The following is a 16,215-nucleotide window of genomic DNA, read 5'->3' as shown; positions in this document are numbered from 1 at the left end:
GATGATCAACTCTGACAGACTTAACTCTTCTTATCTATACAGTGATTCAAGACAATTCTAAAGGAACTTGCGATGGAAAATGCCATCCACACATCCCGGGAAGGAACTAGGCAAACCATGAAAGTGGACCAAGTATACTATTTTCAAAATTTGTTTTATGTTTTATGATTTTTTCCTCATAGTTTTGTCCTTTTTGTTCTTATTCTTTTAGAATATATAACATATGGAAATATAGCTAACAAAGTTATACATGTATAACCGATATCAGACTGCTCATTGTCAGGGAGAGAAGAGGGAAGAAAATGTGGAACTCAAAATCTTATCAAAAATGAATGTTGGGGTGGCTAGGTGGTGCAGTGGATAAAGCACGGCCCTGGAGTCAGGAGTACCTGGGTTCAAATACAGCCTCAGACACTTAATAATTACCTAGCTGTGTGGCCTTGGGCAAACCACTTAACCCCATTTGCCTTGCAAAAACCTCAAAAAATGAATGTTAAAAACTATATTTATATGTAGTTGGAAAAATAAATGTATAAAAAAGTTTGTTTCCTTCAAAAAAAAAAAAAGAAAGCGGATATTTACCTTCAGCATTAACAACCATTGTTCCAATAACCCCTTTATGGTTCTGAATCCTCTTAAGAGTTTCCTCAACCTCTGCCTATAAGAGATAAAATATATACCATAGAAAGTTAATTAACCAAAACTTTTTATCATGTATTAAAACTCTAACAGAAAAATGTTTCAAATGGATACATTCTCTTTATTTGCTAAGTTAAACAATAAATACTTTGTTAAGAATTCTAATTCCCAATCTGCATAAATGTTAGTGCAGCTAGTGATTCAGAAGATTTATTTGTAGTATCCTAGAGCATGATCTTGCTTAAACACATTATGTCACATTATGAAGTGATATTTCAGACTTGGAAAAAACATTATAATAATGATCCCTCTGGAGCAGCTAGGTGGTCGGGCTTGCCCTGGAGTCAGAAGGACCAGTTCAAATCTGAACTCAGACACATAATACTTACCTAACTAGGTGACTTTGGGCAAGTCACGTAACCCCACTGCCTTGCAAGAAACAAAAAAGAAAATAATGATTCCTCCTATTTATGTACTCTGGCATGATTTACATGGAGTTTTCACTGATGTCATTACAAATACCAAGGCACATTTTGAAGTAGCTTGCAGGTATGGATTTCACTTTTCAACATGTAGAGAAAATATCCTCTAAATAAAGTTTTTCAAGGATCTAACTTGCAGCTGAATACTGAGTTTATTTTTTAAAGGACATTTACTTGCAAGGGAATAAAGGCCTGAGCCAGAAACAATGGAATTCCAACCCATGATACAATGAAGAGCCCCTCACTCTGGAGTCAGCAGAGCAGTTTTGAATCTCTGCTCTAATGCCAAGAAGCTGTGGGGATTCACAGTTCTCACTCTTATTTCCTCACATCAAATGGGGATAATTCTGGCACTAAGTGACTAAAACCTTGGTCACACGGTCAACAAACTGACTGTGTTCCAGATCTTGTGATAAGCACTGGGGAGATAAAGGAGGAAAAACTCCTGCCTTCAAGGAGCTTACAGTGCAATTGTTATAATAAAATTTAAATTTATAATTTAAAATCCTATAGAATGTTATATAAGGGGAAAAAAACCATTTTATTCTTCTGCTTAACCTCAATCAACCTTAGTTTCCTCATCTGTTCAGGGGAAATACACTTTAGTAAATCATATAACACTAGATGGGAAGAGGAGAGGACACGGGAAGGGCAGAGGGAGGCAGAGACAGAAAGAGATGAGAGAGAGACAGCAACAGAGACAAGAGACGGAGAGACGCGGAGAGAGGCAGACAGGCGGGCAGACAGGCGGACGGGGCCCCCGGCCTTGGGGGTCGGGGCCGGGAGGAGGTGACCTCAGGCGGGCTCGGGGCGCATTTACCATGGCTGGTGTCCGCCTGGGAGAAGGCTCAGCTCCGGGGTCCTTGGTTGCTACACAAGCGGGCCGTGGTTGCTAGGAGACGGGCCGGAAGTGACGACAGCGTCAGAGCCCCCCCCCCCCAGCCGGCGGTTTTCCCCGCCCCTCTCCGGGCTTAGGGAAATCCTCTGGTTCTGGACAGCCCGGGAGCGTGGCGAGCGGGCGGGCGGCCGGGGCCGCTGGTCCTTCTCAGCTCGGTCCGCGCCGCCCGCGACGGTTGCGCTTGACTGTAGCGGTCTTCGGTTGCTAGGAGACGACGGGCGGAAGTGACGACAGAACAGGAAACGGGGGCGGGCGTTGCTGGGGCTTCCCGCGTCCCGGGGCAGGCCTTTGGGCGTGGTCAGGGGCGGCCCAGGAAATGGGCTCCGGGAGGACCGTTGGGGGCGGGGTCTAGCCCCAAGCTTGCCTTGAAGCGCCTACCACGTGCCCGCCGGAGAGCCAATGAAAGGCGAAGGCGGGCCTGCCCTCGAGGAGCTTCCGGGCTAGGGCTGGAGAGGACAGGGCCGCGCTGCAGTGACAGAAGCGACCACGGGAGGGTCCAGTGGAAGGAAATCCGCCGAGAAGATGGGGTGCAGACAGTAACCCCGGGACAGCCGGCCGCCGCCTCGGTTTTCTCTGCCGTCAGACGGGGGTGAGAACCGCTCCGCTGAGAGCCATGAGGTGGCGGCGAGGATCCGCAGAGATCCGCCCCTCAGGGCGCTATGGCAGGGCATCCATCACTAAAGTCCGCGGGGCTGGCACCGAAGCGTCAGCTGGAGATGCACACACCCTCGCGCCGCGCCCTGGTGATGCTGGGAGACTGCCTTTTCTTGGATATAGGTTTTATATATGTGTGTATATATATATATATATATATATATATATGAAATTATGTCATGTGCCCATATATAGGTATATATGCCCACATATATATGTGTGCCTACATACATATATGACCACATATGTGTGCCCATATATATGGATACATACCCACATATTTATGTGCCCATATATAGGTATATTTATGTGCCCACATATAGGTAAATGTATGTGTGAATATGTATGTACATGTGCCCAAATATATGTATATTCATGTGCCCCTATATGTATATGTGCCCATGTGTATGTTTATATATGCACAATTCTATACACATAGCCTATACACACATGCATATGTATGGAAAGGTTATATTGTGAGTCTATCTAGATGTGGCTCATAAGAATTAGTCATTGTCAAATTTAGATCATTGAATAGAACCTTTTACTGGGAATTTTGAAATACCAATCTATGTTAGATTTTTTTTTTTTTAGAAGGCTGTGGAGCAGACTTTATGCACAAATAAACTGTAACAGTGTACATGTTCAGGAATATGCTATCGGTCCCTCCCTCCTGAAGTGCCTGGACCCAGAACTCAAGTGGAATGTGGAACCTGAGCTCCCCAGAAAGGGGAGAGAGGATTGGTGGGAATGTCATTTTCATAAGTGGAGTTACGGGGATAGGGATATATAGGAGCTCTAGCTGTTCTCCTCTGGACTCCCATTGGAATTGGGGAACAAAAGGGACCAAAAGTCAAACACTGAAGGAATCTAGATCATCCTTATCCTCTTTCTCTCTTCTTCCCCAGGGGAGCACTGGTCTCAAGTTAGCTTTTTGGGTGTTGAAGAGGTCATACTAAGAGAGCAAAGACAATTCTTACTAGTAGAGAACCGATGAAAGACCTTCACTTCTCCCTATCCCTGGATCCTCAAGAAGGCAGGAAATTGGTTGATAGCAAAGGTCAAAGATATACAAAAATCAAAGATCTTTCCAATGATCTTCAGCTGCCAGATAAATAGCAGGCATATCTGTGGTGGCAGGAGGGGAGTAAGGTAGGGGAGTAAGATGGGCCAAGATAACAGGCCCCAAAAAAGGAAATCCAGAAGAAAGGTTAGGGCCACTTTTGCTCAACACCGATTGGCATCTGGGCAGGAGCCTTGTGGTTTGTAGCCTCAAGGTCACTTGCATAGGTGATATAGATGCTCCAGTCCTTTCCCACCCCCAAAATTTCCTAGAAAGAGCATATTATGTAATCATCCCCCCCCCCCCACTACCACCCTTCCCCCCCCCAGTCCAACTGAAGTCGTCTGCTTCTCTCTTCTCTTAACCCTAAGAAGGTGACAAAGCAGGAGTCTTTGTGTCCTTATGGCTTCAAAGGCTTGGAATGTGATCTCAGATGATTCCTGGATCAGTAGGGATACCCACCTGCTCAGAGAAGGGCAGTGGGAAAAGCTGAATGAATCTCCTAAGGGGAAAAAAAAAACATGGTGAGGGGAGTTGGGGTGGGCACAGAGCCCTCAGAGGTAGATGTTGAGTGTCTGCAGGATACTCTGGTGACATAGTGGACAATTTTGCTGATAGACCGGCTGATGTAGCAGAATCTTAGTGTAGGCCTGGCACAGGCAGAGGTGCCAACACGGTAGCAAAAGCACAGTTTCGCTTTGGTCCTGGCAGATGACACATTTCTTTCTTTCCTCCTGTCCCTTCAACAGCTGCCACGGGTCATGCCCAGGAAGAGGCTCCTCATTGAGTCTTTATTGGCCCCTAACAGGGGCAACCCTGGATGGCCCTGGCGGGCCCCCCTTGGCCCACCCTGGGGGCCCCCCGGGGAGCCGCTCCCGCACTGCCTCCATCCCTCCTTCCCCTCCAACAATGGGCCATCTGGCCAGTTGCAGGCTCTGGCTGCGTACCCTGCACCAAGAATCCGAACCCAGGGCCAAGCGAGAAAGCTGTACCACATCCCCATGGAGCCGGTGGTAAGAAGGCAGGGCATGAAGCTGTTCGGGGCCCAGACTGCCAGGCGTGTGGCAAGATTCAGGTGCAGGATGGTAATGGTCACTGCCAACACTATGGCAAGCAACAGCAGGCCCAGGAGATTAGCTAGCACAGAACCGGCCAGGAGAGGGGTGCTGTTGGCCATTCTCCAGGACCAGCTGGCAAGGCATCCAAAGGAGAATGGCTATGGCAATGGTGCTGCTGGAAACATGGGCAAAGAGGGCTCCCAGCACATCCACCACCCTCCACAGTGCCCGTCACGGAGTCCCAGAGGGCCAGGCCCAGGGCCAAGAGGTTCTGCATGCCAGTCAGGCACATGTCAACCAGGCTGCTGACCACGTGGGCTGCCAGGCTCATGGCGATGGCGCAGATGTGGCAGGCCTAGCGCAGGGCATGGCTGGAGGAGACCGTGCCCAGGAGGCCCTGCTGCAGCCGCTCCCTGCCCCTCGAGGCCACGTGCAGGGCCCAGTGGCCCCCACCTTCAGGCTGGCCTCAAGCAGCAGCCGCGCAGCAGGCGGCCCAGGCCCTCGGCCGGGCCAGGGTGGCCAGCAGTGCCCTGGCCCAGGGGCAGCAGGCTGCCAGGCCGGTGTGCTGGAGGCTGTGGAGGAGGATGGCGGCCCAGGCCAGGGCGGCCAGCAGGGAGGGCACCAGGAGGAAGCTGAGGGCCAGTGTGAAGCTCGGGATGTCCAGGGCCAGACCTGTCCAGGTGCGGGCAGGTGGGGGCAGGGCTGGGACCAGGGCCGCTGGGCCTGAGGGAAGGTGGGGATGCAGGAAAGAAACACCAAGAAGATCCTGTCTATGTTAGATTTAAAGTGGAAGCTTAGAGATGAAAATAGTCTGAAATAATTGAAAAGAAAACTCCATCATTTCAGAGATTTTTTAAAAAATAAAAAAAAGAAACACTTAGTTTTGCTTTTTTTAAACATTTTATTGAAGCTTTTTAATTTTTTTATCACAATTATTTCAATACATTCCTGTTCCTACCTCAGGCATTCCCTAGAATCAAAGAAAACATGTTTAAGCAGTAGCAAAATCAACCTACACAGAGACTGCATATAATAGAATTCATGACATTCTTTACCAATTAGAAGGAAGAAGTGATTAAGTATAATAGATCTAAAGTCAGAGGGACTTGAGACATTTAGTTCAACCACCTCATTTGATGAAAAAATGATGCTTGTCCTTGAAAAAGACAGTGACATCAGGGAGGGGATGCCATGACATGGAAGTGAATTGGATTAGAGTGAGGGATTCCATGCTAAGTCATGAGCCTCACTTTCTCCTCCACAGTCATTTGGGTCCAGAGGCCAGGTTCAGTGAACAGATAGGAATCAGGAAGACTGGAGATAGCCCAGAATGCTAATAATCAAGGTTAAGTGACATTCCAAGGTCACATAGCTAGTGTCTGAGGCTGAATTAGAACTCAAGTACTGTCTGCAAGGCAGGTGCAGGAATCACTGCACCACCTAGCTGCCCAATGATTTAATATATGTGTGTGTATGTGTGTATATATATATGTATATATATATATATACATATATATATATACACACATATATATCTATATACATGTATATATATATATGTGTTTATGTATTTATGTATATATATATGTATCTTTAACTCCTGAGCCAGTGCTTTCTGCATTCACTTCTCTAGGCAAAGATAATTCATTATAATTACATAGCCTTTAGGTTCATGTTATCCTTCTTTTGCTTTACATTACTGTAATCATGGTGTATATTGTTTTTCTGGTTCTACTTGCTTCACTACCTGCAGTTCTTTTTCATCTGGAGTTGTTGGGAATGACTAATTCAGCTCTGAGAATAAAAAGTGATAACCAGTTTTTAGAAGCATCCGTAATATTATCAATATATCTCTCTGTATAAATGAAAGCATAGCAACATACTGTGTTGGTAAAGAGCATGATGGAATACTGCCTTAGGACTTAATACTTCTATGAATCATTTCTTCTTTATGATAATTATTCCCATTGTGGATGGTATGCCCTTCAACCATATAGAAAGACAGAATGAAAGGTGGTTAATGAACTGATAAGCATTTCTTAAATTATGATGGCAAAAGACAACCAAAACTATTAAAACGCGGTGAAAATAGTTTTGTTTCTGTTTCTAGCCTAAATATCTCTCAAGCACCATCACACTCTCAAATTCAGATAGCAAATTATGCTTCAAAGCCTAAAAATTAAAGTAGTGAGTGTGATAGAAAGGAATCTGCCTACATCCTCCATATTCTATAATATACCTTGTAACATCACTTCCAGTATTCAGCCAGCTGAAAGGCAGAGTGATATATTGTAAATAACACTACATTTGTAATCTAGGACCTGGTTCTGAATCCTTTTGCCTTGACTCATGGGGCCTTGAGCAAGTAATTTCATTTTTCTGCAACTGTAAAATAAAGACCAAGTAACTAATAAGATTCTATCTCTAAATTTCTGATTATCAATGATTCGATACCTGAAGAACTCTAGTTAGAAGGAACCCACCACCCCATGGATTTTATTGTACTTTTAGAAGTATTTAATGTACTTTTAGAAGATTCCAATTGTTAGGAAAATTTTCCATTAATTCTCTGAAATTTTCAGTCATTTCTTCTAGTTCTGTCTTTGAAGAGGGGGGAGTTAAATACCTTTTTCAGGGAATGCCTTACATGTTTCTTAAAGATAATCTAATTTTCCCCCAAAGTCTTCTCTTTGTCAATGACAATATTCCCCTCTCATCCACTTCTCATGTGACATCTCATGGCCTTTCACCATTATTGATGCTCTGTCTTGGATGTACTTAGCAATGTGCTTCCTAAAACATAACTCCCAGAACTGAACACAATATTCCAGATAAGATTTTATTAGAGCAAAACATAGTGGAAACAATGACAATTCACGTATAATTTTTATTGATATATTACATTATTGATTCATGTTAAGATCTCCAGATTTTTTAATATGAAATTTTATATTTCTCAGGTGAGGCAGCTAGATAGTATAATACATAGATTTCTGAACTTAGAATAAGGAAGACGGGTTCAAATTCTGCTTCAGACACTTATCTGTGTGAACATAGACATGTCACAACCTCTCTGAGTCCCAGCTTCCTCATCTGCAAAGAGGGGATTAATACTAACACCTACTCCATGGAGTTGTGAAGCTTATACGAGGTAACATAAAAAAAAGTGCTTTGAAATCTTTAAAGCGTAATGGAAACATTATTATTAACTAGTTGTACCTTCCCATTTTGAGTTTTGTGAAGTTGATCCCATTTGTGAGACTTTATATTTGCCTTTATTAAATTGCATCTTATTATTGATCAATATTCAACTGTCAAGAACTTTTTGGACCTTCACTTTATCATCCAAAGTATTATCTATCCTCTTCCATTTTGAGCAGGGAATTTAGTGAAGCAAGTTTCAGCCTGCAATAGGACTCTGTAAACTTATACCTTTCAAAAGGAATGGTTTAGGTCAAAGGGAAGGTACAGATAATAGCAGGATGGGCCTGAAATCAGAAAGATTCATCTTCATGAGTTCAAATCTGATATCTGACACTTTCCAACCCTGTGACCCTGGGCAAGTCACTTCATTCTGCTTGCCTCAGTTTCCATCATCCATCTGTAAAATGAGTTGGAGAAGGAAATGGCCAACTACTTCAGTGCTTCTGCCAAGAAAATTCCAAATGAGCTCACAAAAAGTCAGACACTGAAACGACTAAACAAGAAAGTTGAGGAAGGACTTGTGGTAGAAAGTAGATAAAGATCATTGGGGGCACAAGCAGATCCAATAGTGTCATCAGTATGTAGTAGGAACAGATGAAAAGCCTGGTTTGGAGGCATGAAGGGTAATGATGAGGAACTTCATCTCAGGTGATAGTCATGCATCAAAGTCCCATTATCCATGTCCACAATCATTCTTCAGCTTAGAGAGTGTCTTGGAACTTTCTGCTCACGGATTGGTTTAGTCACACAGCCAATATGTGTCGAAGATAGTATTTGAGCAGTTAATAATTTCTTTTTTCTCAGTGATAGTTTCAAAGTGATAATTTCAAAAGAGAGAGAAACCTGGGGAACTTCTATTTTGGATCTGATTCTTATCAGTAAATAAGAACTGATTGTTGCCCTGGAAATGATAAGATTTAGGGAGAATGGTTATCTTCTTAGAATTTATCCTGAGGGGGGTGGCTAGGTGGCTCATTGGATAAAGCACCAGCCCTGGAGTCAGGAGTAATTGGATTTAAATCTGGTCTCAGACACTTAATAATTACCTAGCTGTGTGGCCTTGGGCAAGCCACTTAACCCCATTTGCCTTGCAAAAACCTAAAAAAAAAAAGAATTTATCCTGAGGGAAGAGACAAGTTGGGACATAGTCTGACATTTGCTCTAGACTTTAAGAGAACAGGCCTCAAAAGGTATGGAAATAGGATAGTTAGAATTTCATGGACTAAAAGTTTAAAGAGGACATCAGACAGGGCGAATGGTGAAACTCTCAAGAATGAATTACTGAAGACTAAAAGAGAGACATGTATTTGGGGAGGAAAAAGTAAATTCTACTTTGAACATTACTTCAATTCTGATAAGAGAATGATATGGAGATATAGCAATTCTGATGAAATTAGATTTTAAAAAGACATTTACAGAAAATGAAAAAAAATGACCAGGTAATATAGAATGAAATTGGTATGATCTGTAAAGATAGCAGCAGCAGTGCTAAATCTCCAAATTAGCTTGTTAGTGAGGAAAGTTAAAGACAACAAAAAATATTGTTTAAAAAAATATTGAGAGTAGAGTCCCAACTAAGTTACTACCTGAGAAGCTGCTTCTCAGAGTGAATGAGACACTGATAACCATGAATAGAGAAAAGGGAGTATTACTCAACTCCTCATTTGTTTGTGACTCCTAAAATCAGTCCTTTTATATTCATGTGACAAATAGTGAAAATCAGAATTCTGTTGCATATCACTGGAGGCCTGACCCTGGATTTGTTACTTAGCTGGAAGAAATGTTGAAGTGCCTAATGTTTAAATCTTTTTTTGACAAATATTTATGTGGACCCTTTCAGAAAACAGTTTTTAAAAGGAATATTTCTGGTTACCAAGGTAGTCAAAAGCAGCAACACTAGGGTCTTAAATGAATAAATAAATTCAGTGTGTATCCAGCCTCAAGTAAAGAAGTAACTGATAGGAGGGAGAACTAAAAAGATGAATCTAGAACAAAACTTCTTAATTGGGGGTGGACCCAGGATGGGAGAAAGGTCATCTAGGATTCATATTGGTGGCATGATACTCTGTGCTGCTGTGTGTCTTTTGTCTTTTACTGTAAAGAGAAAGATGTTAGGAACTCTTGAGATCTAGGAGGTTGGAAGAATCTAAAAGGCCTTAACTGCAATTGTCTTGAAGAGTTTGGGTAGGATGGATAGACTGCTTGAGATAGAGATAGATGACAGGCACCTTGGTACCAAACAAACTTGAATACTTAACACAAATTAGTAAACTGAGCTGCAAGTTCCATCGTTATAGCTCCAAAATACCATCCCTCCCCAACTGCATAGTCACACCACCACTTGTTTCCACTCTGGTTCAGGCTTTCTTTAAATGTCATCTATTCTATTACTTTGCATATTTTAACATAGAGTCTCCATAGCTTGTCCAGTTCATAGTTTGGTGCAATCCTGTGTTAAATTAGTCCTACCAAGTTACAAAAACTCTCTAGCTAGGTTCCCAGATTCTCAACTTCCCTATTGGGCAAGCAGCAACATCTGACTTGGAATCTTAGCCCCAAGGTTCCTGTGGCTCAAGCTCTTGGAACAAGGGATACTTCTTCAAACACTGTGCTGTAGGTAAGCACTCTCTCTAGAAAGAGAGAGCTACTATGCCTGCATCATATAGGCTTGAAGACAGCCTGCTCCAGCTCTCCAGTCAATGAAAAGAGACCACTACCATCCACATAATGGGGGGATGGAGAATGTTTTCTTCCAGAAGCAGGTTCCTAGAATTTATTATGTGAGTGCCTCCATCTTAGGTGATGGTCATGCATCAAAGTCCTATTACCCATGTCTGCAATCATTCTTCAACTTAAGAGAGTGTCTTGGAACTTTCTGCTCACTGATTGGTTTAGTCACACAGTCAATATGTGGCGAAGATAGTATTTGACCTGAAGATTTTGTGATTTCAAAGGTGGTTTTCTCTTCCAATGCTATACTAGCTCTCAGGCATGTCCTGGAAATGCTTTACCATCTGACTCCTACCTACCTTTATAGTTGTTTTTACCATTCAACTTTGAATTATGGGTTTTAGTCAAACTGAACAATGTGCTATTGAACTCCTTAAGAACTCCTATATGGAATAGGGAAGATTGTGGAGCCCTACAGTCTTATCTTCTCTCCTCTGCATTGCAAATGATTCCTACAGTTGAAGGTGGTTCAGATAGCCTCTTATATGCTGTAATATTTTACCTACCTTCAGTTCTGTCTTTATCAGAATCCTGACTCACACCTCCTCACAATGGATCTCCTCTGGATATAACTGGTCAAATTTTGCATGTAGTCTTTGCTGGGCTTGATTTCTTGGCTTACCTACATTTCTATGCTTCAATTCATTTGGTGATCCTTTCCATTCCCTAAAGTAATACTTTGACATCCACTCTCTTAGCTGAGGAAGTAACTTATTTTACTAAAAAAAAAATAAGGTCAATAACTATGAGCTCTCTAGTTTGCTATTCTCTTCATCTCAAAATCCCTTGACATCAAACACATTCTCTCTTTTTATCCATCAATTCTGATAATGAGATGGTCCTTCCTTTTGCTAACACCAATCCCTCTACATATGCTCTTGATCTTTCCCCTTTTCTCCAGTAGATAGCTTTCTCCTATCCCTCCTCTCTTCCTCTAGGCTTTTAACTTTATTAATTACTCCTTTTTTGCCTTAAAGAATGTCCAAGTCTCCCCCTTCCTTAAAAATAAAACCTTCTCTGAATCCCAACATCCCCTCAAGGCTCAAGTTAGCATCCTCTCTCTCTCTCTTTTTCTCTCTTTCTCTCTCTCTCTCTCTCTCTCTCTCTCTCTCTCTCTCTCTCTCTCTCTCTCTCTCTCTCTCTCTCTCTCTCTCTCTCTGTCTGTCTTAGAAAAAAACTGTCTAACTTCATTTCCTGTACTTTTCCTATCCTTGCTGACTTCTTAGACCTTTGCAGTTTAAATTCTGACTTTATTGCCTAACTGAAATTGCTCTCTCCAAAGTCACTAGTACTCTCCAGATTGCGATAAATGATCACATCTGCTGGTGTTATCAGTTTGCATTCTTCTTAATGTCTTTACTGGATTTGAAACTGATGAGCTCCCTTTCTTCATGATCTTCTCTCCTCTGGATTTTCATCACATTTCTCTCATGATTCTCCTGTTGTCTGCTGATCAGTTTTTCTTAGTCCCCTTAGTTCATCATCCATATCATGTATTCTCCAAGTCTCTGTTCTGGGGCATCATTTTCTCTTTCTCTAAACTTTCATGGTGACTCTCATTAGCTCTCATGAGTTTAATTATCACCTTCATTGTGATGATTCAAGGATGGTGAAGGACCTTGAATTCATGTTATATGAGTATCTATTAAGGAATGGGCATTTTTAACCTAGAGAAAAGTCAGAGTCACATAGAAACTGTCTTCAAGTGTTTAAAGGGCTATAAAGTTGAAGAGAATTTATATTTATGCTATTTGACCCCAGAAGGTAGAATGAGGTGCAATGCAGGAAGTTACAAATGGGAAATTTGAGGTTAATATAAGGAAAAATTCAACCACTTTCCAACAATTAGAGTTATTCCAAAATGGAGTTGGCTGCCTTGACGTGATGGGTTTTCCTTCTGTGGAGGTCTTCAAGCAGTGGATAGATAATTATTGTATATAGGTATGGTCTATTGTACAGGCCTATTATAATGGAAGAAAATAAAGAAAAAAAATCATGGATTTATTAAATATTTACAGTATCAGCAGGCTACTGAGCATACAAATAGTAGCAAAAAGAAACAGTTCTTGCCTTAACTTTAATTCTAATGGAAGAAGACAACCCATAAAATGAAACTGAAAAGATATGTAAGTATTTAGTCTGTGAGGTTTTTAATATGTGTGTGTGTGTGTGTGTGTGTGTGTGTGTGTGTGTGTGTGTGTAGTAGGTGAGGAATGAATGTGTCTGGGGCAGGGGAGCATGGTTGTGAAGTCAAGACAACATGAATCCCTCCATGAGGAGGTACCCACCACTGGGATAAGAAAGGTAGGTCTTTTGGAAGGACATTCCATGATGAATCTGTCTCAGTGATGGTAGGCTTTCCAAAGTCTATGGGCCCCAAACTCTAAGAGAAATTACAGGAAGAATCAGTCATAGAGGGAGCATAGTTTTGAAGAAAGTCAAGGCTAAAGCTGGAATGATAGAGAAGATACCTTTTTCTGCACCTAAATGGTTACTGAAGATCTTTCAGCTTTCAAGTTTGTGAATTCTATGCAAAAGACTTACAGATCTTTATTTCCTCTTCTAGTCTTTCCCCTCAGTTTTAGCTTGAGATCATCAACTGCCTTCCTATTGGATATCAGGACCTTAAGCTCAGCGTGTTTGAAATAGAGCTCATTATCTTTCTCCCAAACCTAAACTTCTTTCAATTTTTTTTTTATTTTTAACAAATGTATCACTATTCTAACAATGTACTATGTTTATAAACTTGACTTTATGCTGCTCTTCTTGCCCTTCTCACATAGCTCCTCACAGTTGCCAAATTCTGCCCTTATTTCTTTCCATTACATTGCTTACCTATGGCTCCTTCTCTCTAGTGGCACAGACTCCACTTTCATTTGGACCTTGGACCTCATTACGTCTTGCCTGAGTTATTTCTCCTAATTGATCATCCTGCCTCAGATCTCTTGCTACTCCAATCCATCCTTTACCCATTGGGTAAAGACTGTCTTGAGGAAAGTTTGTTCAAAAGAATATGAAAAAAAATGAGAGCAGATTTAAGTACATGAAAAGCAGTTATTAAGATTAGCAGCATATTGGTATCCTTGGTCTTCATTTGAAGAGTAGAGATATTCCTATTTTTAAATAAGAATAATTACATGATGCTTAGGTAAGATGCTAACAAATTTAATCCTGGCTAGTTCTGATCAATTTAAAAACATTAAATAAATAAAGGTTCTGTGGAAAGGGAATAAATATTTGTTGAATATCTATTATGTGCTAAATGTTTTACAAATATCATTTATTTTATTCTCACAAGAACTTTGTGAAGTAAGTTGTTTCTTTATAGTCATTTTACAGTTGAGAAAACTGAGATAAACAGAAGTTAGGTGACTTATCCAGGGTCACACAACTAGTAAGTGTATGTGTGTGTGATAGAATTTGAATTGATTCTGTTCAACCAATTACATAAAAAAAATCTATTTTCATGAATTGATCATAGAATTTTGTAACTTTCAAGTTGATTTAAGTATTTTTCCCACACCTAAATAATTCTTTTAATTGTTGGAATGATTAAATATCTGGGTCTTCTGTGTTTGCATTCATTGAGGTTAGAATGGAAGTTTCCATCCTTATGATTTTAAGGGCAAACTCCTAAAAGTAGTATATATTCTTTCTATCCATTTTCTCTGCTTCCAGTCACTTTTCAGTCCCTTACAATTCCACAACTCAACTGAATGAACTCTCTACGTGATTACTATCCATCTCTTTACATTAAGTGCATTCTTTATAAATCTCAAGATGTTATTTTTGTGTTAGGTATTATTTCAGTTGCAGGATTTAATAGTTTTTTATTATTCTTATCCACAGTAAACAACAATATGCATGGAAAAACTCTTCAGGAAGTTCACTGATTAATAGGCATTTGAATAGTGACTAGAAACCTGGCAACTAAAATGTAATGCACTTCCTACCTGACTAATTAATTTAGTTAGTAGCCTGCTTCTCTATGGATTGGAGAAAGTAAAGTCATGTCCCAAATGTTAATGCTGATAACCTTAGGAACACCACCATATGCAGACACACACACACACACACACACACACACACACACACACACACACACAGACACCTGATAGATATATATTACCTTACATAGGGCTGATGCATGGTTTCTCTTTTTTCAATACAGCTTCTTACCTTTTCCCATGGCTCTTGCCCAACTCCATAATCCATTGACATTTTTTCAGGCAAGGTAAGAATGAGGTTCTGGGATTCTTCAATTTGTACAAGTAAAGGAAAAATGTTGCAGTACTTGTTTTCCTCTCTTTCCAGGTGCCATTGTTCCTTTCTTTTGTCATTCTATAAATATTTATATGTGTTTATTGTTCTATCTCCCCAGTATAATGTAAACTCGAGTCAAAGGAATCTGACATTTTTATCTTAGTGTAAAAGGGGAGAAGTTGATTAGAACACTCTAAGCGATTGCTATTTCCCTAGTCCAGTTGATTATTTAATCTAGAAAAGTGAAGTAAAGTAATGGAACCAAGAAGGCTTTAATGTCTTAAAAAACCAAAAAGGAGTTTTTTTGTTTGTTATCACTTTATGAAGTTTAAAGTTCTCCTCATTGCATTCAGAGGGGTGTTTGCTAATTTTTGCATCACTACTGGTCCTTTGGTATTGATGAGGGCCACACCAAGAAATTAGTGGTGTGAGTTGCACACTTATGTTTATTATAGTTAGGGTTAGGTTGTGAAAGGCATCATTCTCACTTGCCTTTACCAGAATTGTTCCCCTCCATGGCCTGAATGATCAAAAACAGATGAGCTGGCCACTGTGGGAGTCTTTTGGATTTAAAATGGTTTCACTTCCTCTCTTATTAGCAAAGCACCATGGTGCATCAACCCCAGGCAAGCACCAACAGGTGACACCTGTGATAGAATGTGACAACCCCATAAATCCTAACTTGTCTCTTTTTTTAGGTTTTTGCAAGGCAAATAGAGTTAAGTGGCTTTCCCAAGGTCACACAACTAGGTAATTATCAAGTGTCTGAGGTCAGATTTGAACTCAGGTACTCCTGACTCCAGGGCTGGGTGCTCTATCCACAGCACCATAGCATCACCTAACTGCCCCCTAACTTATCTCTTGATGGACTAATTGATTGCTAATATATGGCCAAAGATCGACCATACCTCTGGTTACCCTTAAAAAGTAGAACATTCTTTAAGGACTTATGGTTGAGGCAGGAGGCAGTTTTGAGGAGTGTGGTCCCTGACCATCTAGAAGAATATCAACCATGTTTTTTCCCTTATGCTTCAACTGGACAGCAATGAGGAGAACTTTGAACTTCAAAAAGGGGTAGAGAAAATGGATTTTTTTCTCTTTTCTTTGCCTTCCCAGTCCACTTCTATCATGTCACTTTGAAGTATCATGGCATAACTAGTTGCCCAGGAGAGGAAAATATTCTCAGCAGGGAATAGAAAATTAATTGAGGCAGCTCTGAGGAGT

General features: G+C 41.1%; 1 protein-coding gene and 1 pseudogene across 1 annotated transcript in view; both read right to left on the bottom strand.

Moving 5' to 3' along the window:
• DYNLRB2 (dynein light chain roadblock-type 2) overlaps positions 1–2,210 on the bottom strand; it is a 36,724-nt gene extending 34,514 nt beyond the window's left edge. Inside the window, exons 1-2 of the mRNA XM_074203871.1 lie at positions 1,942–2,210; positions 583–658 (exon numbers count right to left, since the gene is read on the bottom strand). Of these exons, the coding sequence (XP_074059972.1) occupies positions 583–658; positions 1,942–1,944 (79 nt within the window). The 5' untranslated portion in view covers positions 1,945–2,210. The remainder of the gene's footprint in view (positions 1–582; positions 659–1,941) is intronic.
• Positions 2,211–4,290: 2,080 nt separating this feature from the next.
• Positions 4,291–16,215, bottom strand: part of LOC141512704 (E3 ubiquitin-protein ligase RNF26-like) — a 76,832-nt pseudogene continuing 64,907 nt past the window's right edge.

This window comes from Macrotis lagotis, chromosome 1, assembly GCF_037893015.1.
Source record: "Macrotis lagotis isolate mMagLag1 chromosome 1, bilby.v1.9.chrom.fasta, whole genome shotgun sequence".
Classification (NCBI taxonomy): domain Eukaryota; kingdom Metazoa; phylum Chordata; class Mammalia; order Peramelemorphia; family Peramelidae; genus Macrotis; species Macrotis lagotis.
Note: the sequence above shows the minus strand (reverse complement) of the source record. Positions and strands in the feature narration are given on the sequence as shown.